This window comes from Uloborus diversus, chromosome 1 (genome assembly GCF_026930045.1).
Source record: "Uloborus diversus isolate 005 chromosome 1, Udiv.v.3.1, whole genome shotgun sequence".
Classification (NCBI taxonomy): Eukaryota; Metazoa; Arthropoda; class Arachnida; order Araneae; family Uloboridae; genus Uloborus; species Uloborus diversus.
Window position 1 is genome coordinate 230,626,872 of NC_072731.1, and position 25,670 is coordinate 230,652,541.

Genomic DNA, 25,670 nt, shown 5'->3' on the forward strand with positions numbered 1-25,670 from the left:
TATTCTTGAAGAAAATTATTTTTCCTATCTAGTGATGCATTGTGTTTTTTTCTACGTTTACTACTATCGTTTTTACGGTCGTAAACATACAAAAGTCTAAACAGTGGATAAAATATTAAATATTTCATTTTCTAATTCAAATTTAAAAAATCGAGTTTCAAATTGTAATATCAAACCTTTCAGACAACTCTGATAGTTTCGCTGTACAGCGCACAAACGCACACAAGAAGGAGCACGACCGAGAGCGACCGGTTAGTTAATCACGTGACAACTAATGATCACGTGCTCCAATCAACTGCTTAGAATAATAACCGCTGCAGTAACCGGTTGATCATAGAACGACGCGGGCGGTTAGTAACTGGTTACTTACCGGTTGACCGGTGAGGTTCGTCGAACGCAACCATGGGTGTCGCCTTCGGAAGAGTGAAAATTTCAAACTAGTTTTTGCCAGGATTTTCAGTCAAATACTCCACTGTGCGCCTCCTCCTTGAACTGCCTTTTACCAGACGCGGTTCGAAAGCCCAATTGTCACTCCAGATGTCCTTTGAAGCTCATTGATGTAACTCATTCTTAAAGCATATTATTATCGAAGTTTTGGCAATTACACATGTCTTGTTTACATTTTACTCTTCTACGTAAGGAGGTAAACTAGGATTTTTAATAAGATCTATGTTTCATTTCGTTCATTGAAAAATGTTTTTGTTACAAACAATTGACCTAACTTTTATTTGAATAATTTTCTTGATGTTTTCCGTATTTATTTGCTTTTCTATCGAAACAAACCATAAATATGTTACAGCATCTTAACTTTATCTTCACGATAATATCCATATGAAGTTTATTAATGAAATTTTCTTTAAAATTTCCATAACATTTTTATTGGTTTTGTCACAAAACATTTGTGAAAAGATGCATTTGATTTTATCGTAGTATTTATTCTTAAATATAATCTTAATATACACTCTAAAATAAAATCTTAAGTTGTGAATATTATGTAAGGAAATAAGTAATTCCATGACATTACAGCAAAAGCAACCCAAAAGGTGTTATTCAGTTAGTTAGGTAAAAAGTTGGTTTTATTAAATTATTATATACAGGCAGGCAATACACGGACAGACTGGTTATGACATCCAGATACTACTGTTTCAATCATTGTTATGGACTCATCAGTCTGGAGTAGTTAAAAACTAGTAGAGGCATTAGCTGCTTAGAGGCCTTCTCATTGTATCTGAGATTACCTTGAAACTGGTGGCTAAAATGAAATTAGCACTCTCAAAGAGAGTCCACAAGCAATAGTGCGGTTAAACTCAAAAAATTGAAGCAAAAGCTCAGGTAATAAGCAGTAAGTATCCACCCTTAAGCCACAGCTAAGGAAGAATTGCATGTAATATACCTGCAGCCCAGTTATGACACCCAGAGGCTGTAGTTTTGTCCCTGTTTTGCACACATCAGCCTGGAATACAGTCAAATTATGATATACTCATTCGAACGCATATTTTACAAAATTAATCATTGAATTTTGTTTGAAATTCCGCCATTAAAGGAATGGATGGTAATCTTTTAGTGATTATTCATTTTGTTAAAAGATTTTGGCCATATAATCATGAATTCATTGGAATTAAACATTTATTTATCTTTTTCCATAGAGAGTCAAGTGCCAAGTTGTATGTTCAAGATGGGATAGCTAATGAGCAAACAAGTACCATTGTGCAATGATAGTAATGTTCAACTGAGATTCTTATGCCCAGATGATGTGCCAGAAGTAAAGAAACTATGCACAGAATGGTTCCCTATCGAGTAATGTATATGTTGTTTTATGTACATACACACACGTTAAAAAAGAAATGTTTCTCCTTCATTACCGACAAAACTAATTTGTAACCTAAAACTGAATGAAAATACAATCTTAACTGGTCTTAAGTCTGAAATAGTATAATTTTTGTTGAAAACAAAATGTTTATGAAAAAGAAATACTTATTTGAACTGTATGTTTCAAAAACCAGTAAAACATCAAGCTCTAAAATTTTGAAAAAATATTTTTAGCATCGTGTTAAAACTTTAACGTGAGGATTACAATATTTTAACTGGAAGAGATATTTAGGTATATTTCTTCTCATAAAAACTGTTATAAACACTATTTAATTATTTAATATAATGGTATAATTATAACTTCTATATCTAATATATAGAAGAAAGTATTGGATTTGTGAAACATTTCTATTTTTAAACTTTGATTGCCGGATTTGCCCTGTTTGAGGAGCATCGAGTACATTTGGAACATTTTTGGAAAATGTCTGTTTGTATATGAGTCGGGGGTTTTTTGTGATCGTCTTAGAGCAAAAACTATTGCATTAAATCGAACGAAATTTGATACACATTTGGACACCTTTGTGAATTGTTGCCCATTAGTTTTTAGCGTCAATTCCTTCAAGGAGGGTAGAACAATCATAAGTTTTCTCCATTTTGCATACCTGCTATATCTCAGGAAGTAACAAGGCAGAATCAAGCAAAATTTGTTCCATATGTTGACCTTAAAGGGTACAGTTGCTGATTCAGTTTTGCTGCCAATAGCTCAAGAGGGGGTTGAGTGTTCGAACATTTTATCTTGTTACTTATGCCTTAGTGAGTGAAAGTGTTATTAACTCAAAACATATTTTATTACTACAAATGGAATTTTCTCACAAGTAAATCTAGTTGTATCACTCCTTGGTTTAATAAGGATTAGCTCTTGTTGAAGTCATCCAGTATATGTCTTGAACAAAAATAAGTAATGTAAACTGTTTTTTAACTATTCATACACTGGTGGACAAAATTAAGAGATGGAAGGTATTTTCCCAAGTATCTCGAGAAATACTGGAAAAAAATTAATGAAATTTGGTATGGATATAACTTATAGTAAGACAATAGTGTGTGCAAAGCAAAAATTAAATTGTCATTCATCGGCAAGAGTTATTGCCAAATGTCCAATGTAAACTGAACTTCAGGATGAAAGATGGCAATGGAAGTGAGGCTTGTATGGAGTGTGGTCACCTCTAGTATGGTGTATGGTCATCTCTAACAGATAGATAGCATGCACAACGAGTATACGTGCTGTTAATGAGAGAGTTAAGGAGTGCTTGTGGAGACCCTCCCACTCATCCACCAGCATGATTTTTAACTCTGGAATGGTTCTGGGTGAGGGTTGGCGTATCGCAATAGCCCTCCCAAGAGCATCCCAAGCATGTTCATCACGGTTAAGGACAGGAGATTTGGCTGGCCAATCCATTGGATGAATATCTTCGCCAGGGCCGATCCTAGCAGGTGTGCAGAGTGTGCGCCGCACAAGGGCGGCCAAAGCAAGGGGCGGCCGCAGGCCGCATCATATAGTTCTTATAATCAAGACAAATTCCTCAAGAATTTCTCACAAAATAACTTATAATAAGTAGAATAAATATGCTGATTTTTAAATGTTCAATTGTCAAAGTATGTGTCGATTTCCCGACAGCATAGCATAGTTTAAGAAAAATAAAATGTTAGGGAACATTGTGTTGGTTTATTGTCCATTAATATCTGGGTCATTCCAAAATTAATGCAACATTTGGTGTCCAAGACTTTAAGTTGTAACCCTTTCCCAAATTTTATTCCAAAGTTAAATGTAAACATTAAAAATGATAGGTCAGACATATTTTTCTTTAATACATTACTAAAATTTTAGAAAAAGTACATTATTTACTTTTAAAATTGGGTTATTGAAATCGAGTCCTATAAAAAAGCCATGTCCCAACAGCACTTCTTTAATTTTAAACCTAATTTTTTTCATGTTATTAGTGTTTTAAAAATATGATTTTTTTTCTTTTCAACTCTTTGTGAACTTGATATTATACTAACATGTTTTTAAGGTAAAATTTCAAATTTAATTTTATTTTATGGAGGAAAATCTTGTGTCCCCTAATTTTTTGTCTCCTGTGTTACTGCCTCCTTATTCTTAATATTATAATAAGAATTTGTTACTTAAATATTGGCAACAATAGCTATACATGCACTTCTACAAGTTATTATTCATGTTTAGTAGCCATTTTTTTCACATGTGCTTTTTTGAAGAATTCCAGGTGAAGAAAAGAGAACTTTAGAGGTAGGTGTCTTTTTGATGTGTCCCCTGTGTTACTATTAAATATTATTAATGTTTAATTATTTTTTAGTTTAATCCATGTTAAAACTTTGAGGTTGAGTTAAAAGAAAGAAAATCATATACTTTTGCATTGTTTCCATGAAAACATTGTTACAGGGGGAACTTTTAATACAATTTTGTCCCCTGTGTTACTAGTCCCCTGTGTTACCATGATCTTGGTAACACAGGAGACAACAAAGTAACATAGGGGACTTAATTGTTTCTGAGCTTGTTTTGTAGTTAAATTTTAAAAGAAAAAAAATATTTAGGTTGAAAGAACATTCAGTATTTATTTTTAATTATATGAATATTATGTATGTTTAATAGAATTCAATTAAAAACTTTTTTCTTTGGTTATATCCAAATTTTGTCAGAGATTGTGATAAAAAGAAACAAAGGAGGGCTAAAAGGAACGTTTTTCTTCTCTTAGACTCTATTTTAGTTTCTGTAGTAAGAAGTTTAAATCTTTTTTTTTTTTTTTTAAGTTATCATTAAATGAGTTCAGTTTTGGTACTTAAAAATGTTTTTAATGGAAAAGAGCACTAGTTTTTTTTTTTTTCGTTTGTTTTGTTTAAATTTCAAGAAGTGTAGTTTTTAAAATAAGCAGCAGGATTTTAATTTAATGTATCTGTCTTAAATAATGTATCTTAATCTACAATAATGAAATTTTTAGTAAATTTGCCCCTTTTTGTTGCAGATAATGGCATTAACAGCTGCTGAAAAGCAGCGTCGTTATAGAGAACGAAGGAAAATAAATAAAGTAAGGAAGAAAAGTCGAAACAAAAAGCACGTGATAGATATCATGCAACAAAACGGTTAAAGTCTGATATGTCTGCTAGAGAACTTCGATTAAATAGAAGAAAATGGCGTACAAATAAGGCCAAACAAAGGAGGGGGAAAAAGCTTGAATCTACATTAATATTTTCACCAGATGAAGGCATAAATAAGCGCAGTTGCACTGGTAGGAAGAAAATTAGACGAAACAGAACAAAGCTTTATAAGGATAATTTACATCTTAAAATAGAAAATAAAAAATTAACACAAAAGATAGGAAAATTAAGGAAACAAGTATATAGAAAGAGCATACCAGATAAAAATAAAAAAGAAGTTTTGAGTCCTCGTTCAAAAACTAAACAGTTTATGAGAGCAAATTTCCCTGGGAAAAACTCGCCTGCAACTCAAAAAGTTTCAAAGCAACTCCTTAAATATAACTGTTTAACTTATTCAATGACAAAACAATATAAAAATTTGCAGGAAAGAAAGAAGAAATCACTCTTTAAAAAAATTGTAACAGGCAAAGTGATTAAAAAGTACCGTATTATGAGAGAAATCGGTTTTGAAGCCATAGGTTTGAAATCTAGGATTCAAAGAGCTATTGAGAGAGAGAAACGGACCGTAAAAAATGGAAGTGTTCAGGATTTCTTTTTAAGAGATGATGTAAGCAGAGCAACAGCCGGCAAAAAAGAAACTGTTACAAAACATTCAGAAAAAAAACAAAAGAGGTACTTACTTGACACTATGAAAAATTTACATAAAAACTTTCTTAACGAAGGTGGAAGATGCTCTTATTCTTCTTTTGCTGCAAGACGCCCATTTTACGTGGTAGCCCCCTCTATTGAGACCCGAAATACGTTTTTGTGTAAATTACATTCCAATATTAAATTCAAAGTAAATGCTCTTAAGAAAATGAAAATTTTGAAAACAGATAATTATAATAGCTTAATAGAGTTGACAGTGTGCAGCACAAACTCAAAAGACTGCATGTATAGGGAATGCCCATCATGTGACAAAAAATGTGTTCCTTTAAACATTATAAATTCTGACACTCTAGTTGAATGGTATGAATGGGTTTACCAAAATGAGTCCTACGAAAAAAATAAGAAAACTATAACTGTGAAAAAAGTTACGAAGGAAAAGATGACTACTCCAATTTCTGTGTTGGTGGACAAATTCCAAGCTGAAATAGTTGATTTCAAGAAACATGTCCATAACATTCGAGAGCAGTATAAAGCTTATAGAAGTTGCATTGACAATCTGCAAAATAATGAAGCTACTTTGCATATAGATTTCAGTGAGAATTATAATTTAAAATTAGCTGAAGAAATTCAAGCACATCATTACGGAGCGTCTCAAAATCAGATAACTTTGCACACTGGAGTATTACATTGTGGTAGTGCAAAACAAGCAATATCTTTTTGTACTGTATCCTCTTGCAACAAACATGATCCTAGTGCAATTTGGGCTCATTTAGCACCCATCATGAAAATGATTAAAGTAATTGAGCCCAATATTGATACTGTACATATTTTTTCCGATGGTCCCTCCACACAATATAAACAAAAAAATAATTTTTATTTATTCAGTAAGAAAATTTTCAAATTTGGATTCAAACGAGGAACATGGTCCTTTTTCGAATCAGGACATGGTAAAGGTGCCGCTGATGGCATAGGCGGAACACTTAAGAGAATAGCTGATCGAATAACCTCATGCGGCACAGATATATCTGATGTGTACAGATTCATTCATTTTCTGAGCAAGGCAACGAAAATAAAATTATACGTTGTTACAAAAGAAGAAATTGAAGCTGTTCTCCAAACGCTTCCTAAAAATATTCCTGTTCTCAATGGAACAAGGCGTTTACATCAACTAATTGTTGAAACAGAAGAATTTCTTCATTATAGAGATCTCAGTTGCTTCTGTGGGATAGAAAGCAAACGAGGATTTTGCAGTTGCTACGGCCCTAAAAAATTCGTTTTGCGTGTGACTCAAGGAAAAGTCGGAAACAATTTGGGATTGCCGCAAACATCACATCAGAACCCTACTAAAAAAAAATTAAAGGTATCTGATGTCTATTCTTCAAGTAGTAGCAATGATTCTTCCGAGGGTAGTGATGCTGAGTCGAACACTTCAACTAATTCTTCTACTGTTGAACCGAAACATATAGAGGAACCGTCTGTGAAGAGGATCACAACTGGGACGTATTTGTTAATTCGAATAATTGGAGGGCGAAAATTAAAGTCATGTTATAAATACATAGGAATTGCCCAAAGTGATGTAGAGGAAGATGGGGAAATTCAAGTTATGTTCCTAAGGTCAACTGACGACAGTGGGAAAAACTTTATAGTGAAAGAAAATGACATATCGTATATCAATTTTGATGATGTTTTAGGCATTCTTAAAAATCCAACTTTGAAGATGAACGGGAATAGATTGTATTATGAATTTAATGTACCCATTGATGTATATGAAAAATAAATTGTTAGTTCGATTAAAACCCCACTTTTCAGAGTGTTGCATTCAATATGTCCACTTGGTTACTTTGATGTCTCCCGTGTTACCGAATGTCCCCTGTGTTACCAACATGTTTTTTTAATCTGGACAAAAGGGAAAAATTTTTTTTGAAAATCAAATTAAAACATATGCAATAACTTATTAGTCCAAGTAAATATTAATATATTTTTACTGTATTGATGTGCTTTTTACTGAGCTGCATAAAGTTTTACATTGGGAAAATACAATAAAGGTAACACAGGGGACATAAAAATCCCATTTAAAGAGGAAAAATATTTCACAAACAAAAAATTATAAGGCAGAGTAATAGTGCATTTATATCAATGTCTTAGAACCTTAGAGATAGTTCTTTACTTTCATATGAAAGCATGAAAAGAATTATTTAATAATGGTAACACAGGAGACATTTTTCAGATTACATGGTTACATTTCTAAGTTTTATGACTAATATTTTTTAAAAAGTGTGCGGCCAATATTCAAACTGTACTCATGTATATATTTACAAACCTCTCAAGCATTATTTTGATTCTATTTAAAAATTTTTTTTTTCTTTTTCCAATTCTTGAAAGAGACCTTTATTTTTGGAATGACCCATCTACTTTTTACACACATTCGTCATTTGGTTGCAAAGTTTGTGACAGAATCGGCAATCAGGCATGGATACAGGAGAGGGGAAAGGCCCCCTTCTGAAGCATGAAATGGTAGAGTCTAAAAGGAGCACCGAGGGCGGCCACTAATGTTTGCCCCCCCCCCCCCCAAGCTTTTATAGACCTAAACAATGAAGACATATTTTATTTATTAAAAAAAAAGCTATACGGATTAGATACTCTCGCAAGCATTTCAAACAGCAAACTATGTAACAAACTCTGTTTAACAATCGTGGATGCGTGGAGAGAAAGTGGAAAATTGCGACTCCCTTGAGAGTAACATATATGAATGACGAACTAAAATGTTTTACTTTTCCCCCTTTACGACAATTTTTCTGATTAAAATCTTGAATGAACTGCTCGGTTTCAGATAAGGTAGGAGGACAGAGCCCTTGCCCCGGGAAGCAAATTTAAATGTAGCTCCAAAACGAAGATCCAAAAGGATGCCATGACCTCCTTGACAAACTAAAGAAGGCTTAAAATTGCGTTTCTAGGACTTTACTTTCGGAAAATTTCGCTGGTTGAACCATCGACCTTAAGGACCAAATTAAGTCTCTGATTCAGCTCTTCCACCTTAACTTAATCAAACATAGCCTAAAAATGTTGGCTCCAAAATCCAAAACGTATTTTCAGACGACAGCCCTTCCTATCATCAAACGTCACATAAAATTGCTTTGGCATTTTTCGAAATTTTTGCAGTGGAGGACCCCGAAATCCATTCGCAAACATTACTACCAAAGACAGTCTCAATTAGCGTCTTTAGAGAAGCCCCTAATTCCACCCCCTCTTACTTTACGTATTGAAAAACAAACTAAAATTGCGTTTTTCAAACATCAGTTTCAAGAACTTTTGGGGAAAGACCCCGGATCCCCCTTTTCTCCAACGCAATCACTATACCTGAAAATTTCGTTTTTAGACGGTTCCGTGGAGCCAGAGCTTCCTGCCTAAACTAGCCTGAAATTGACTTCAGTTTCAAAAACACAGTTCGTGAAGGCACACTGAACCTCCGCCCGCTCTTAGTCCCATCGTTATCAAACAATGCTTAAAATACGATTTTGGAACTTATATTTCTAAAGAATTCCGGAAGAGAACTTCCAGGCTTATGTAACTTTTCACGGCGCTAGGGCATATCCATCAATCGTCAAGGTGAAGTGGACAAAAGTCTATAGTTATATATTTCAGATATTAATATTGAAAAATGTCCGAAAGATCCGTAGAAGTTTCCCAGTTTTGTTAACATCACCAAAGATAATATAAAATTGCGATTTTAGAAGTATCCGCTTAAGAGCCCCAAAATACTTCCTTCCCAAAAATAGCGTATAATGGATTTCGGTTCCGAAAAATATTTTGGTTCGGAATATTTTCACGTTTCCCCTATTTTTTTCAAATCTAGCCAAAAACGGGTTTTTGAAAAAATAGTGCCGAGGAATTACTGGAAGATAGCCGCCAGATCCCCTACCGTCACCAAAGACGGCCTAAATTTGCGTTTTTAAAATTATATTTCAAAATTTTTCGATGGGAGACGATTGAATCTCCCCTTGCAACGTCAACAAAAGTAATTCAAACTTGCGGGTTTAAAATTTCAGTTTCGGAGATTTTTCGGGAAGAACGCCGATCCTTCCTAAGCTACGGTCTTAAATAATAGCTTCAAATTGATTTCAATTTTGAAAGAATTTTAGGAAAGAACTGCAACATTACTTTCACCTAAACTCTCGAAAAAAGTTCCTAAATTGCGGTATTTGACGTCAATTTCGAAAATTTCTCCATGCACTTTGAATGTACTTGACTCTTTTGTCCTTGCAACCAAACACAACTAAAGATTAACTAAAAGTATTTTTCATACACCAATTTCGATAATTTTCTTGGAGCAATCCTCCTCCCCTGAACCCCTGACACCTCCCCCCGCTCTTCCCCTTCCTCCGTCCCTTCTCTGATGTCACCGAAGAAAGACTATAAAATGCGAAAAGTAACAACGTATAAAAAGCACAAATTCGCAGATGGCAATCTGCGAATTTGTGCTTTTTAAACGTTGTTACTTTTCGTTTCTTTACAACAGCATAAAGGTATTTATTTATCTTACTATAAAATGCGTTTTTACATCTAGTAAATTTTTGTATCTATTACTTTCTTCAAAGATATAAAATGTACCTAAGGACTTTCTTACTATAAAAAATTTCTTCCTTTTTATAAGATCATTCTTCTGTCCCCCCCCCCTTTTTTAAATTCGAACTTGGCACAGAAATTTAAAGAAAGATTTATACAGACGTTAAAGATTAGTCAAAATATGCAAATTACTCTTGAGGGGCGGTACATTAAGTTTGCACACGGGCGGCCGACACCCTAGGATCGGCCCTGATCTTCGCTTTCCAATACTTCTCAACCAGGTGTGGTCGGCATTGTCATCCATAAAAACAAATTGAGGGCCAACAGCACTCCTGAAAAGACACACATAGGGTTGTAGGATCTCCTGCCTTTACCTCTGGGCATTCACGGAATCAGTGTCAAACCCATGGAGTAGTGTGCAGGCATCTTGCATGATCCCTGCCCAAAGCAACAATCCTCCAACAGTATAATGGTCCCTTTCCATGATGTTACTGTGTTGGTATCAGATCACAGGTTCCCCCCATATAAATATCTGCCGGAAATCAGGTTGTAGACAGAATCTGGACTCATCTGAAAAGAACATTAGCCCATTGGAGCTGTGTCAACTGTTTGTGCTGTCTAGACCATTGTACACGCTCTTTTGTGGGAGGAAGCGAGTAGGATGCAAATGGCGGGCTTACTGGCTTACATTCCTCTTTCACCGAGCCTCCTGGCAACTGTCTTGCTTGAAACTAATGTTCCTGTGGCAGCAGCGAGGTCCCTAGACATGGTGTCGCAATAGACGTCCTCTGATGCTTAGCTTATAAGTAACAAATACTGGTTCTTATTGGACGTTGTTGCTCTCAGACAACTTTGTCCAGATCTTCTGGACACTCCCACTGTTTTTAAACTGACTCTACAAATTCGAAACAACGTTTATAATTTCACTCAATTCCCTAGCAACCTGAGCTTGGAACTGCCCTACCTTAAGTCTACCCACAATTTTCCCCTCATACCTTCGACTAAACGATGATGTTCACTCATTTCACCCAAAAAAACAATAAGATTATTTAGGAAACACCATACAAATCATTACTGTGTCATAGAGTGGAATGAGCTTAGAAGCTGGCTGCGGACTTTTATACCTCATGCTGCCTTAGCAACGCCCACAAGAATATGTAAACCCATCTCTGCGACACCAGCGCCATAGTGCTATTATATGACAACCAACTATCCAGCTATATTCCAGATATTTTCCGAGAAATGTGTTAAAATGCCTTCCATCTCTTAATTTTGTCCACCAGTGTATTATTATAAGAAATTGACTTTCATACTTATTTCCTGCGTAAGTGTTTTTGTGTCTTGAGTTGACCCTCTCTCATCTCATCATATGTATTTTACTCATTAAGATATCCTGACAGTTGGTATAAAGACATAACATCCAGCAACAAGTTTTTTTCCTTAGCTGCTGTCTACAGGGTACAAATTATTGGACTAGTTGTTGCAGAAATAAAGGCTCAATCAAAATGCAATAAAGAGGTAAGCATTAAAGAATTTATGCATGTATACATAATGCAAAAAGGATGTACATTTCTAAACATAAATGCATTTTTTTATTATGCAACTGTCAATAATTTTAAATATTTACCTAACTGCTTAAATGCAGAAAAAAATAACAAATTAATTTTTAAAAAGTTCAGTGGACTGAAAAAACATAGAGCTCACATAAAATATTATTTATTATTATTTTGTGGTGTCTTAAAAGTGTATCAAATATGTAGCATGAGTTTGCAGTTGTAGTAGCTGCTAGAAAGTTTGCATAACCTTTTTCAAAAAATATTCTAAGGGAATTCCAATTTAAAAAAAAATCCCTTTAACCCTTTGGGTGCGATATGTATTGTATTGCCATGAATGACTGGCCACTTAAAAGTGTTGAGAAAAAAAAATATTTGAAAATTTTTCACGAAACTTCAAACATACAGGAAACCACAACAAAGAACGTATACGAGATGTGATCAAAAAAACACAGTGAATAATTTTTATTTAAATAAGTAATAAGGTTACATAAAATTTGATTTATTTTCCTTCAAAGTAGTGTGCTTTCTGGAAGGCGTCTTTCGGAAGGGCTTTTAGCTGCTCTGTCGTGGCCCTCTCAATGTCAACGATGGTGTCAAAACGTTTTCCTTTAAGCACAGTTTTCATTTTTGGAAAGAGCCAGAAGTTGAGTGGTGCTAAATCCGTTGAGTATAGTGAATGCGGACAGACAGAAACACCTTTTCCGGCCAAAAACTTGCAAAGACAATCTTCCTTCGGTTCATCACTCAAAAGTCTGGGACAAATTCTGCCCTCACTTGTCTCATTTGCAACTCATCAGTTAAAATACTTTGAACAGAATCATATGAGATGTTAAGGTCACCTGGTAGCTCTTAAATAGTCATTCGAATGTTTGAACGAATCCCTGTTTTCGCTTTTTGCACATTTTCTTCTGTTTTTGAGGTTACTGGACGTCTTGCACATTGCTCGTCGTCAACAGGCTCATTTCCGTTTTTAAATCGGTCATACCACTAGTACACAGTCTTCGGAGTTATCGCCGTGCATTATTACCGTGCAATTTTAACATTTCATGAGTTCTTTTGCAACTAAAAACAAAACTTATTGTTAATGCATTGTTCGAAATCCCAGACAGGATAAACTTAACCTCACTCTGGTGGCTCTGGCAGCTGACTGACAACTTTGAACGTGTTACAACTTGTCCCTGTTAGTCTCAGATGATTACGTTACTGGACAAATTACAGCATATGGATGTAGCTTCAGCTGTTGCAGCTATAAAAATTCATTCACCATAATTTTTGATCACACCTCGTAAGATTATGTTTTTGCTCCAAAGGGAGGATTGGGGAAACCAGCAGCCGATTTAAGAGAAGTTAATGCTTGGGACCACCACTTTAAAAAAAAGCTTGATTTCAATTTAGCTAGTATATGATACCATTCTTTAGAATTATCTGTGTTTATTTTTACGAGAAAAGAAAGACATGTAGATTTCTTTAAAAAAGTGGAAAAGTTTTTCTTAGTGACGTACCAAGCACTTTGTACTTATCCAAATTTTGATCAGATACTCGGCCAATACCGAGTAGTTGTAAAACATTTAATATTTTTCAAAACATATCTTACAAATAATAAAAAAGTGCAAGCATATAATATGTTGCAATTATTTACAAGTCAAATTTAAATTTTGAGAATAATGAAGTTTGTTATGCTTCAAAGGATTAAATATTTATTTTAATGTCCCCTAAGTTAGTAAAACATATTTATTAAAAATGGGGCGAAAAAGGTAAGCATAGAATATATGAAATTTTTATATTATTAAATGGATTTTTCTACAAGCAAAAACTTATAAGAAATATAAAAATAGCTTTGTTTAAAAAATAAAAGCAAATAAAACAACATTAAAAGCACAAAGGTGCAGGAACACTGCAGACACCTGTTCTGTCGTTACAAGGAATGTCTTTTTCAATGCAAAAAATGTGAGCTTATGGGTTTAAAGACATCTGACAAAAGTCTATTTTTTTGTTGGATGTCTTTACATTTATTAGCTCACATTCTATGCACTGAATAAGATGTTCTTTGTAATGCAGAAATATGTGTCAACAGTGCTCCTGCACGTTTGTGCTTTTAACGCTGTTTTTTTTTTTTGTTCTCTTTTTTTTATTTAAAAAAATATTTATGTTTGTCAGCTAGAACTATAATAAATTAATGTTTTAATTCCAACTTGATTAATCATACCTTTTATTTGTGTTTATTTTTAATTTTAAAAATAACTTTTTTGTAAAGTTTTTGACACAGTTAAAATCTTTTAAATAATGCATAATTAAATTTTATCTGGAATTTTGTTTTAAGAATTATTATAAATTATATTTTATTATGAGGAGGTCTATACTACTATTCCAATAAGTTCAAAATTTATGGTGTGTGTGTCGGTGGTTCTTCTTAAAACATAATTGGTACTCGGTAACTCCGTATTTGGCCAAGTTCTCGGTACTAGGCCAAAGTGCTACTCGGTATGTCTCTAGTTTTTCTTCATAACTTTTCAGTATGAGTCAACAAATGACTTGCAGCTCAAATGTTTCTTTAAAATGCATTTCATCCTAAGTTCTGCTCTAAAATGCTAGTACAGTAGAAGACTGTTATAATGCACAGTGCACACCTTGGGACCAGAGGTTGTGCGTTATACAGGTTTTGGTATTATATATATCATTTCACAAATTTTGAAACTAATATTCAGAATACATGAATATATTTGCAAATTAGAACAAGTTTTTATTGCAATGAGTATTAAAGCCCAAATTATGCACTTTAACATATAGTATCATTCACGTATAAGATGTTTCATAACTAAAAAAGAAAGTGCATTATCGTCCACTTTTACTGGCTTCATGATTTGCATAACAGCTGCATTTACAAGAGCAATCTGGTACTTATGTATTGTGAATACTAATTATCATTTAAAAGCTTTGAATTAATACGGGAAGTTCTATGAAAAATTAGTTTGCCAAAGAATTAGGTTTAAAAGGCAAAATAGAGTACTTGTTTTTTAACTGAAATACTTATTGTTTACTTCTGAAAAGATGTGGGTTTTATAGAAAATTGCGTTTTAAAGGTTGGCATTATGAAGGTATTCTACTGCAATAAAGTTTGTTCTTATATATTTGTAGCATAACTCTCTCTCTCTCTTTTAATACTCAATGTCATCACTCTATTTATAGGACCAAGGATTACTTTCGTCACACTTTGCTAAAAACACAAAAGTAGCTTACATTCTCACTTTGGGAGTTGTTGAAGAGTTTAGGCGAAATGGCATTGGTATGTAATAAAATTACTTTATTTAGTTCTGTTTCAACATTTTCCTCCCTTCTTGCAGTAATTTTTAACAAAATTGTACAGTCCTTTTTAACGAGAGCGAAGGGGCAGCAATATTTGCTCATTATAACCAAATGCTAGTAAAAAATAGATTCGTGAAAAAAAAATCATACATACTTTTGCTTGTTGGTTTTTTAATGTCTTATTGTAGTTTTCTTGTATCATTGTTTTTCGAGAAGTTATGCTCATTACCGAAAAAACATTGCCTGATTTTGAAAAAAAATTTCTGAACATCAAATGCCATTGAAGTTTAAATCCCGAGTGTAGTTCAACTTCAAACTCTTCACATTTGTTATTATAGTTGTTGCTTTCTTTTCTTTTTTTTTAATCAGCTTTAGTTTGAATTTGGACTGCAATGTTATCAGAAGTTTCTCAAAAATGATAGCATTGGCGTCAACAAATATATAACGTTCAAATGTTTCTCTACTCACAAATAAAAAAAAAAGAGATGTTAAAGGAATTTTTTGTAGAAAAGAAAATTTAAAGTAGAAGTGGAAATTTTATGAATCACAAAGATATTGCTCGTTTTAAGCAGAGTTTGTTTGTTAAAAGCAAGTTATGCTCCCAAAGGCGTAATATTTTGCCAACAGAGTATTTCTGATTTCCTCATTAAGTCAGTTCTGGTTATAAGCAAGTTCTAACTGTTTATATTTGGGAGAGAAGTGCATTGTATAATTTAAAATCTTATCAGGTCGTATTTTTCTTTCCAAGTACAAACATACCTTGATATGCATCATCTTATGTTAGTACATATTTGCCAGATGCAGGTAGAAGATGTTGGGTTTGGGAAAATTTAAATTCTACCAAAATCAATTCATCACCAAAATATATTTTTTATAATTTTGAATGGTTGTAACTCTACTTCCATTCATATTATATGTATCTGCATCACTAAAGCTACAAATAATAAAACTTAAAAGGTCTTTCAATGAATGTTTTTCAAGTACTTGAGTAATAATTTCTGAATTAATGCTTATTGATTTTTATTCTGCTTTTACTTGAATAAGTAATCCAAGCATGTATTCATATCACACCCTGGCAACAAAAGCAACACAACTCAAAATTTTGGAAAAACATACTAACTATTGTTTTAAAATCTTTATTTAATGCTCTTGCTTGCCATAAAACTCGCACTAAGTTAGCTTACGTAACTGGTGGGTGGAGGCGTTAAAACCATAAAAATAGTGACATATCATTAAAATTTCGTAATTGAAAAGAAACGTTCATAAATAAACTCGAAATATGCATTATTAATTTAGATAGCAAAAATTAACCAGTTAACATCACATCATAAATTTTTTACACTTATTGTAATATTTAGAACTCAATCACTTAAAACTACTTTTGGGTAAAACCTTGATTTTCTTCAACGCTATTTTTTTTTTCATTGCTAGGCTATGCTAAACTTTGTTAAATTAGATATTAGTAAGCATTAAAACTCCCTTATTATTTACTCAGTTTAATATCATGATAATGAATACACCCAACCTGTTTTATGCGGTGGATAGGGACTGCATTAAAATTTTTTTTTTCGAAATTTACGAGTAGCTTTAAAAAGTTGTTTTCGCAACACAGTTAAAAAATATTTTTTTAATGCAGTGGATAGGGACCGCATAAAAAAAAGTCTCACATAGAAAATAATCCAAAAACTTACAAAATTGTAATCTTTAAAGAAATCAAAACAAACCAAGTGATGATAATTTTTGGCGAGTAGTCAGACAAAATTTCCCAAGTAAGGAAATTTTTGGGAGGTCACCCTGACTTCCCATCGGAGTGCTTGTGTCGTCACTTGAAGATATACTACCTCGCACTCATTTAAAAAATAATTTGAACCATTGAATCCCAATCTGATTCAAATTTTAATATACCCCACAAAAAAAAAAAAAAAACACATAAGAACAGGTTTGGGTGTATATGCAAACAAATACTTTTTCTAGAAGCAAAAGAAGTTAAATCATTTGGATTAACTTGTGAGTAAAATAAGACAACATAAATAAAAGGAAATAAGTTTTTAAAAAAGTTTGAGTCATCAAACAGCTGTTTCCTTGACGGTTGGGTTTTTGTGAACCATTCTTCTTTGCACTGATGAAGAGGCTTGTTTTGGTGCTCTAAAACAGCTGTTTGCTGAGCTTTTAAAAAGCTTTTACTTGTTCTTTTATTTTTACATACAATGTCAACCTATTTTATGTGTAATATTTTTGAATGTAACATTTTGTTTTAAATTCTAACTCATAAATTAATGGCACTAGTCAGCTAAAATATGTGATTAAAAAAATCATGATGAAATTAAGTTATTCTGAATGCTACTCTGTACTTTTCTCTTAGCCACTTTGTTACTAAACAGCTTAGTCGACCACCTGACCAAAAACCCAGAAGGTAATAGCTGTAAAGCAATCTACTTACATGTTCTGACTTCAAATACGACTGCTATCCAATTTTATGAACGAAGAAGTTTTTCTCTTCATTCCTATTTGCCTTTATATTACTCAGTACATGGAGTTGCTAAAGATGGCTATTCGTATGTTTTATATGTGAATGGAGGCCACCCACCCTGGACAGTTCTATATCCTTTTTATATGTATATTGTGTATCTTTGTTTGACATAACTAATTTTACTGTAGTATGTTTCAAATAATTTATTTATATTGGCAACTTATTCTCTGTGTAATTTATTTAGTATGTGTTATGTTTTGTTGTGTTATGTATAACTTTTATTTCTACTTCAATTTTTGTTAACAATTATTTCTGACAGTAAAAAGTAACACTAAATGGAATAAAATGTTTATTTTTGTTTGGTAAATGAATATAGTAATAATAATGTTACAATGTACAAACAAGAAAAAATTTAATTGAATATTTATCATGTTTGTACTTTGTAATGCTGTAGGGCTGCAACTTCAACGTCAATGTTTAAAAACATGAATGCTTTTGTTAACACCTCAATGTAGAAGGTCCTGAATTTTTGCGGTGTCTATGTTTCATATTTGAAAACGTATTGTCCCAAAAAGTAACATTTATGAAAGTACTTACAGTTATGATGAAAGTTAATGCATCAGTCAGTGTTTAAGATGTTTATCACTTTTCCAAAAGGTTTTTTTTTTGCTTGCAAGGGTCTGGCCAGAGAAAATTTGGGTGTGTTTACTGACCCTTCACAAAGTTCAAATAAATTAAAAAGTAATTAATTAAAAGATTTCGCAAAATTCTGATCAACCAAAAAGCACCCTACACAAAAAACTGACTTACCAAATCAGACTTTTCATAAACTTATTAATTAAATAAAGTGGAAAAGCAAATCAGATCTCACTACTATTATTAATGCAAATGTTTGTAAGTATGGATGTTTGTTACTAATTCTTTCACACAAAATTACTGAATGGATTTTTATGAAACTTTACAATAATATAGCTTATGCATCAGAAAAACGCATAGAATAGTTTCCATCCTATTATGGAGAGGGGGACCCCCCCCCCCCATTGAGGACAATAAAACAAGATTTTCATAAAAAATCTCTTATGATTTTTTTGCTGAAGATGGCACCTGTTCGAAATTTCTGAGTAGAATAAAAACAAGTTATAAGTTTTTAATTCCATGCTCAAAAGCTTTCCTCAACTCAATGCAGTATTTAGTATATTATCTCAACTCCTTGTCGATAGCTACAATTGTTGTATTGTTGAATATTTTTGCTTTTGATCTGACTGTTCCAAGACTTTTCTCAGATCAAATCTTAAAGTAACATTTTTGCACAAGATTGGCAATTAATAAATAGATTTGGATTATTATTTTCCATTTTGATGTAACTTTGATGCAATTAATGTTTTTTTTATTTATTTGTTAATTGGACACTTATTCATTATCCAATCGACCAACAGAAATCTTGCCAAACTTTTTTGCGGAAAGATTTCAAAGACTAAGGCATTTCGCAATTTTTTTCAACTGTTGCTGTTTTTAAAGCTAAAGACTATGTAATACTGTTTCTCGGTTTTCACCATGTAAGTAAAATATCGCAGTTAAAAGAATCTTTAAAACTTTTCTTAAAATGTAAAAAAATCTGCCAACTAAAACAGCAAAAAAAACTTCTATTAATTTGTCTTTGCATGCAGTAACAAATAATGGCCAAATTTTACTACTTATTTTGGGAAACAATTCAGATGAAAATGTTTAGCATCATTTCATGGTTGTCAGAAGTATCTCAGTATTTGGCAACAATATCTCTTCGACAAAAATTATTAACAGACAGTTTACAAAGTAATGAGGAAGAGTCCTATCCAAGGTATCCAAAAATGATTACTGCAAATTTGGTAACACTTTAAATCACAGTTAGAACCCACATTAATTGAAATTTCCCCCAAAATTACAGGGGTATTACCAGCTGTTAATTTTTTAAAAAAGTTTGTACTGTTATAGCCATATGGAGATGGTTTTATACTATGTTAAAAAAAAGATAAATCTTTTTAAACAAGTGAAATTTAATTTCATATTTTGGAAATGCGTCAAATTCGTATATATGCTTAAACGTAGTTTTTTCATTTCTAAAATAATACTATTTTGTTATAAATACTTATTGTCATTTTAATTTATGGGTAAGGAAGAAGCTCCATTTTTAATCATGTCAAAGCGATGTGTTTTGAGTTCATTCATTCAGTTAAAGCAGAAAACGAATGAATGTAGCAATTTTTTCTCATAATTATTACTGACCCTGGCAATGCTGTGTACTTTTTGCTAGTCTAATATATATTAATGCATTACTTTTGATTTAAATTTTTAAAATTTCAAATTATTTGATTTTTTAATTTTTTAAAAAAATTCAAAGACAGGACCAGTGAAAAATCCTGGACAGACCCCTGTTTAGTCATCTAAATAAAGACTATATATATTATTCTTTAAAATATAGATAGAAAGTATAAAATTGAAACTACTAAATACAGTTTTCCCAATTACCTGATGCAATAACTGAAATAATAAGTATTGTTTTTACTTCCCCTTACTTTCAGTGGTATATACAGGGGGATTCAGAATTAATCGTTTAAAATCCGCGCATAAGTCAAAGCAAGAGTTATATAGGAACATATGGTTGCTATGTTGACATGCTGCATGCACACTAAGTTGGAAAGTGACAGATGCAAAACAGGTCAAATTTATTGCACTAAAATCCATCACACCATTATATTTCACCTATTTCATACCACACTTTAGTTATTAAGAAAGGCTTTAAGTGATTGTTGAAATTCGCGGCCTTTTGATGTGCATTGCAATGACAATGTTCTGACCATCGTAATGATACACTATTCTGATAAGTTTTCATCAGTTACTGCATTGGTGTTGCAATGCTTGTACAGTGAAACCCGTGAAGTTGACCACCTTTGTAAGTTGAAGACCTGTCGAAGTTGACCGCTTTTTTCAGGCATGGAATTAGCCCTATATCATATAAATCAACCTCTGTAAGTTGACCACTCAAGTAGTGCACCGCAAGTGGTCAATTTACACAGGTTTCACTGTATTAGCGCAGCAGGCCAAAACTTGAAACAACCCCTTAAAACTCGACAATAAATCAAATATGTTAATGTATAATTTCAGGATATGATTAAACTGCAAGTTTTGTATTGATTTCATTTGGAGATTGTATTAATTTCAATTGTATAAAAGAAAAAATTAAAAAATACTTGCTTTTTTTTATTTATGCATGCACGTTTTAAAGTTTTTTAAAGAATTGATGCTTGTGACAGCATTAATTTAACTTCCTTTTTTCATTTTACAGTTTCTACATCATTGCCTCAGAGCAACAGTAGGATATCTTAGTGTTATTAATGGGATTAGATGTCTTACTGCTGCTTTAAGGCGACAATATATGCAATATAGAAACAAATCTCATATGTGATACTTTTTGCCGCACCATACAATTTGCTGTAGTGCTTTGTGTTATTGTTTTCATTAAAATGTACCTGATAATAAAGTGGCTTAAATGTCAATTGGGTGTTGCTAGGGTAGGGAGGAGAGAGCGGTTCGCCCTGGGCAGCAATTGAGCGCCTTTGATGTCGGAGAAAAAAAGGGAGACATACTTAAAATCTATTACTGGAGGCAAAGAAAAAAACCTTCAACATGTAAGATTTTTGTATGACTACAACTGAGGCAGTGAGAAACAAAAAATGTAGTGCCAAAATTTTAAAATTCGAGATAATCAGTACAAATGGTAATAGAATTTCATCTCTGTTTTAGAGCAGGATCTGGCATTAGTAGCTCTGATGGATGCTTCTATACAATATGATTTTTAGAAAAAAACGTCAATGAAAGCCTATCAAGGGTCTGAACTTGAAACGCATTTTTCTAGAAACTTTAAAAATTCCACTTAAACCCCTTTGTTTCTTACTGCGTCAGTTGTGCTTCTCAGAGCTCAAAATTAAAAAAATTCCATAGTGAGCCCCTGAACCTTCCTCATTTCCTTAACTTCCTCTAAAAAATAGACTAAAATGGTATCTTCAAAACATAAATTTCGGAAAATATTCTAGAAAAAACCTTGACCTCCCAACGTCACGAAAGGCTAAAACCAACTTCAATTTTGAAGAAGATTCAGAAAAAAACCTTCCCTCGAATGTTATTAATTTTTGGCATAAGTTTAGGTGGTTTTTGACGTAAATTTAGAGCATTTTTTGGGAGAGGGGCCGCTTCTCCCTCCCTCTTTTTGTAGGAAGAATATGGATTAAATTAGTTTGTCTTTTTCCTTAAATAAAGTTCAATAATTTTCGATCTTTTTATTGGATTAATATGTGTTAATGAAAGGGCAGCAAAAAGAGGAGCCACCCTGGGCGGCCAAAACAGTAGCTATGCCACTGATTGGACCTTAACTAAAAATTTTAATTTACAAGTCTTGTGTTTGCCATTTCACATGCCAGTTTGCAAGACGTAAACAATATAAGTTAACAAGACTAGTAAAAAAAGTTTGAATCAATTTCAGTGGGATTTTCTTTTTTTTTCTGCAAAATAATGGAATTTCAGGACAAAATTTTAGGGTAGTTTTTAAAAAGTTAGGAATTTTAAGAAAATTGGAACTTCTACCTCTGTATTAACTGGGGGACAAAATTGTTGAAAGTAATATATTTTCTACAGCTCGAGTATGCAGAAGCTAATTTGATTTTTTTCCCATCATAACAAATTAAAGACTTGATTTAAAATATAATAATATTCAAGAAATTTGATTTTTACATCAACAGTACTCATTTTACTCTAAATGAAAGATTTCATGTTTGCAAGTTTTAACAACAGCTATGCCATATATTTATTCAATGTGCTCAGATCCAGATGGTACTTGAGTTCCAAACATAAGCCAAGCGTTTCATACAACTTAAATCGGCCAGTATTAATATCTTCAACAGGCTATTCAGAAATCTGATTACAAATTTGCATATTTTCTTTTGGACAAAAAAGATCATCAATCATGCACAATTCAACAAAATCACAATAAGCCTACATTTGCAGTTCCTTGCATACAACTTGTCAATTTTAAACAAAGCGTAAGAAGCAAGATTATCTGATTCAAATATGAAGCAGTGAGAAGCAAAGGGATATAAGTGGACAATTTCAAGTAAAATATGTTTAAAAATGTGGTCCTAGGTAGGCTTTCATTAAAGTTTTTTTTTAAATCATGCTATATAGCAGCACCTACCAGGGCTAATAGTACTATCTTACCCCAAGACAGAGGAGAGGTTCCCCTGCGATTTGTAGTGTTTTTCCAAATTTTTAATTTTGGCATTTACAGCCCTATTGCTTCTTACTTCCTCATATGTAAAAATTGTACATCATCAGTAAATTAGTATTCAAGACGTTTAAAAAGCATCAAATGGCATGCAAAGAAATTATAATCGCGGTACACCAGTATCAACAAAATACTGCTTACAGATTACAATCTTAAATGAAAAAATATGCGCTTTTTTCGAATATCAAATAACTTTTTATTCTAATACTAGAGATCACAAGCAAGAATGGCACTACTAGGAATACAAAGCTGCTCCTTGAGACTTTAACATGCAGACTATTTTAAATCTAGGACTATAAATTAAAAAAAAAATATTTGCACCAGCACTTTTCCTTAAAAAATGTATATAACATTATCTTAGAAAATTTTAAATATAAATTACTGCCTTAAAAATACTTATTCATATGCAAAACTTACATTTGAATTAACCTGTTAACCTTTAATGGAAAATGTGAACATTTGTAGTAAACAATTTTTACTAAGTAGCATATGTATGTTTTTAGAATCTAGCAAATTTCAATTATTTTTGAAAAAATTCACCTTTAAATTTTACTATCATGTCAAACAAAGGTTTAATCTTCATAACCAATTTCTTATTTAAAAAAAATTTACATTTTCATTATTTCCCCCTGTATGTAATGTACCACAACAATTAGATTCTTCTTGACAAAAGAATCGTGATATTACTTGAGTGAGTTTATTTTCATTGGATTGCAAGAAAAAAAAAAGAATGAAAAGCAAATATATTCTTGAATTATTTTTCAAATAGTAATTTCAATGCAGTCATTACTTGTACCAGTTTGAACTTAACAATGTGAAGTGAAATAAAATAATGTTGTTGAAGTTGAAATTAAAAGACTAAACATTTTTGGACATTTATTTTGAAAGTTCAAAATATGCTCGAGTTTTTGCTAAATTTTAAATATTGTGCAGTTTTAGTAAATATGAATTAATTCTACGTTTTTTTTTTTTTTTTTTTTTGACTTTGATGCATATTGCTCATTTTTTAGTTCTTGAAAATTTTATACTAATTGGGTAAAATTTAACGAGTTGCACGAACTTTTTATGAAATATTTCCTGAGAGAAAATCAATGTGCTGAAATAAGACGAGAAAAAAATGCTTTAAAAAAAAAAAAGAAAAAAACGTAATTTATTTTTAATAAAATTGTTCTTCCACCTCAGTTGAAAAACATAATTTATTTTAATAAGTAAAAATATGGAGATTTGATTAATTTTTAATTTAGCCAATCCTATTTCCTTTGTAATTCTTTTTTTCATCTTATAAACAAGTATCAATCTAAAATAAAATTACGTACAAATCATTTATATGGGGTTATTCCATTGTTCGAAATATTGAACACAAATTTTTAAAAAAATCACAGTAAATCCCATTGTTATAAAAATTTACAAGGCTCTCATCTGCTCAAAGGTAAATAACAGAAAATATGCTATTATTTACCTTTAAGCACTTAATACAATAAAATAGTCGAATTTCTAAAAATTCTCTTATACACTCGCCTCGGGGCAATACAATTGATGCTCGTTATAATGACCCCTGTCATCCAAACGAAATTGGTCACTACAACAGGAGGTCCTTATAACGTATTGCATGTTATTTAGCCTTTTTATTTAATGCAGGAATAGTATTCAAAGTTATGCTTCGTCTCAAAAGAGAATCGAGGAACGAACAAAGTAATATAATCATTACATTTAAAACATAATTTTGCTAGTTTCTTTCTCGTTTTAAATTTATGCTGAAATAGTATCCATAAATTACACATATACCTGAAAAATTTGAGATTTTTTCCCAAGTACAGTGGATGCCGTTTATATGAATCACATTTGTTCAAATCAGTGTTGATTCCATAAAGCAGCTATTTCAATAAAGCTTGGTTTTGTTTTGTCTTTGACAATTTGATTCATTAAAGCGGTTGATTCAATTAACCACTGATTCAACTAACCGGCGTCCACTGTATATCTTCTTCTCTTGCACAGATATTATAGAAACTTTTCACTTTCTTGACTTTTTCCAAAAAATATATATTCGTAAATATAATTTCTACTCTTAGTGCACGGTTTTAATCGTTTATGTTTCTTTCATCCTATGTCACCCTTTAAACAATTTCAAATGAAATATTTTAAATTTAAAAATACAAAATGTTTAAACATTAGTTTTCGAATAGTTATTGTTCAGGATAACGGGGGAAAAAAAAACTTAATTTTGGACGTTATATTGGAATGAAGGGTTCAGTTTGGACGCTGTAATGGACGTTAAAATAACATTGTACCTGTTATGTTCCCATCTATTTTTCTGAGGGTATACTCCCAGTAATCCATTACGCACAATATGTGTATGCGATCATATACGTAATATGTCATTATGTGAAAACGTTTGAAGCTTGAAGGTATACATTATAGGCTAAAAAAATGTTTGAGAGTATGCGGCATATGTGGAGTATACCCTATGGGAACACCACTGCATTGCACTAGAGATCCTATATACGGAGAGATTGGACAATGGCGCGCTTCTGTCCGCCATGTTTAGTCCAAGTGTTGTTAGTCATGGGTGCAAGACCTTCCGTCTCAGGACGGATTTCCGTCTTGCACAAAATTTCTGAGACGGAGGTCGGGACGGAAAGAAATTCGATGACGTTCTTTTAATTTTTACTTAAAAAAGAAAAATTGAGTGTTTGAAATATATGCTTTGATTACTGGATTGTTCCATAACCACAAATTCACATCGACATTCTCTCGATTTTCCGCCATGGGCTTGTTTTGTTTGCAACATGCTTTTGGAGGAGTGACTTGTAGACTCGCGCCGTTTGACTTATTTTAGGTA

The 25,670-nt window shown here is 32.4% G+C and overlaps 1 protein-coding gene across 1 annotated transcript in view; it reads left to right on the forward strand.

Moving 5' to 3' along the window:
- The first annotated feature begins 527 nt into the window (after positions 1-527).
- Positions 528-25,670, forward strand: part of LOC129225748 (N-alpha-acetyltransferase 60-like) — a 29,512-nt gene continuing 4,369 nt past the window's right edge. The window contains exons 1-5 of the mRNA XM_054860250.1: positions 528-643; positions 1,647-1,797; positions 11,577-11,706; positions 14,931-15,027; positions 17,410-17,647. Coding sequence (XP_054716225.1) covers positions 1,688-1,797; positions 11,577-11,706; positions 14,931-15,027; positions 17,410-17,647 — 575 coding nt within the window. The 5' untranslated portion in view covers positions 528-643; positions 1,647-1,687. The remainder of the gene's footprint in view (positions 644-1,646; positions 1,798-11,576; positions 11,707-14,930; positions 15,028-17,409; positions 17,648-25,670) is intronic.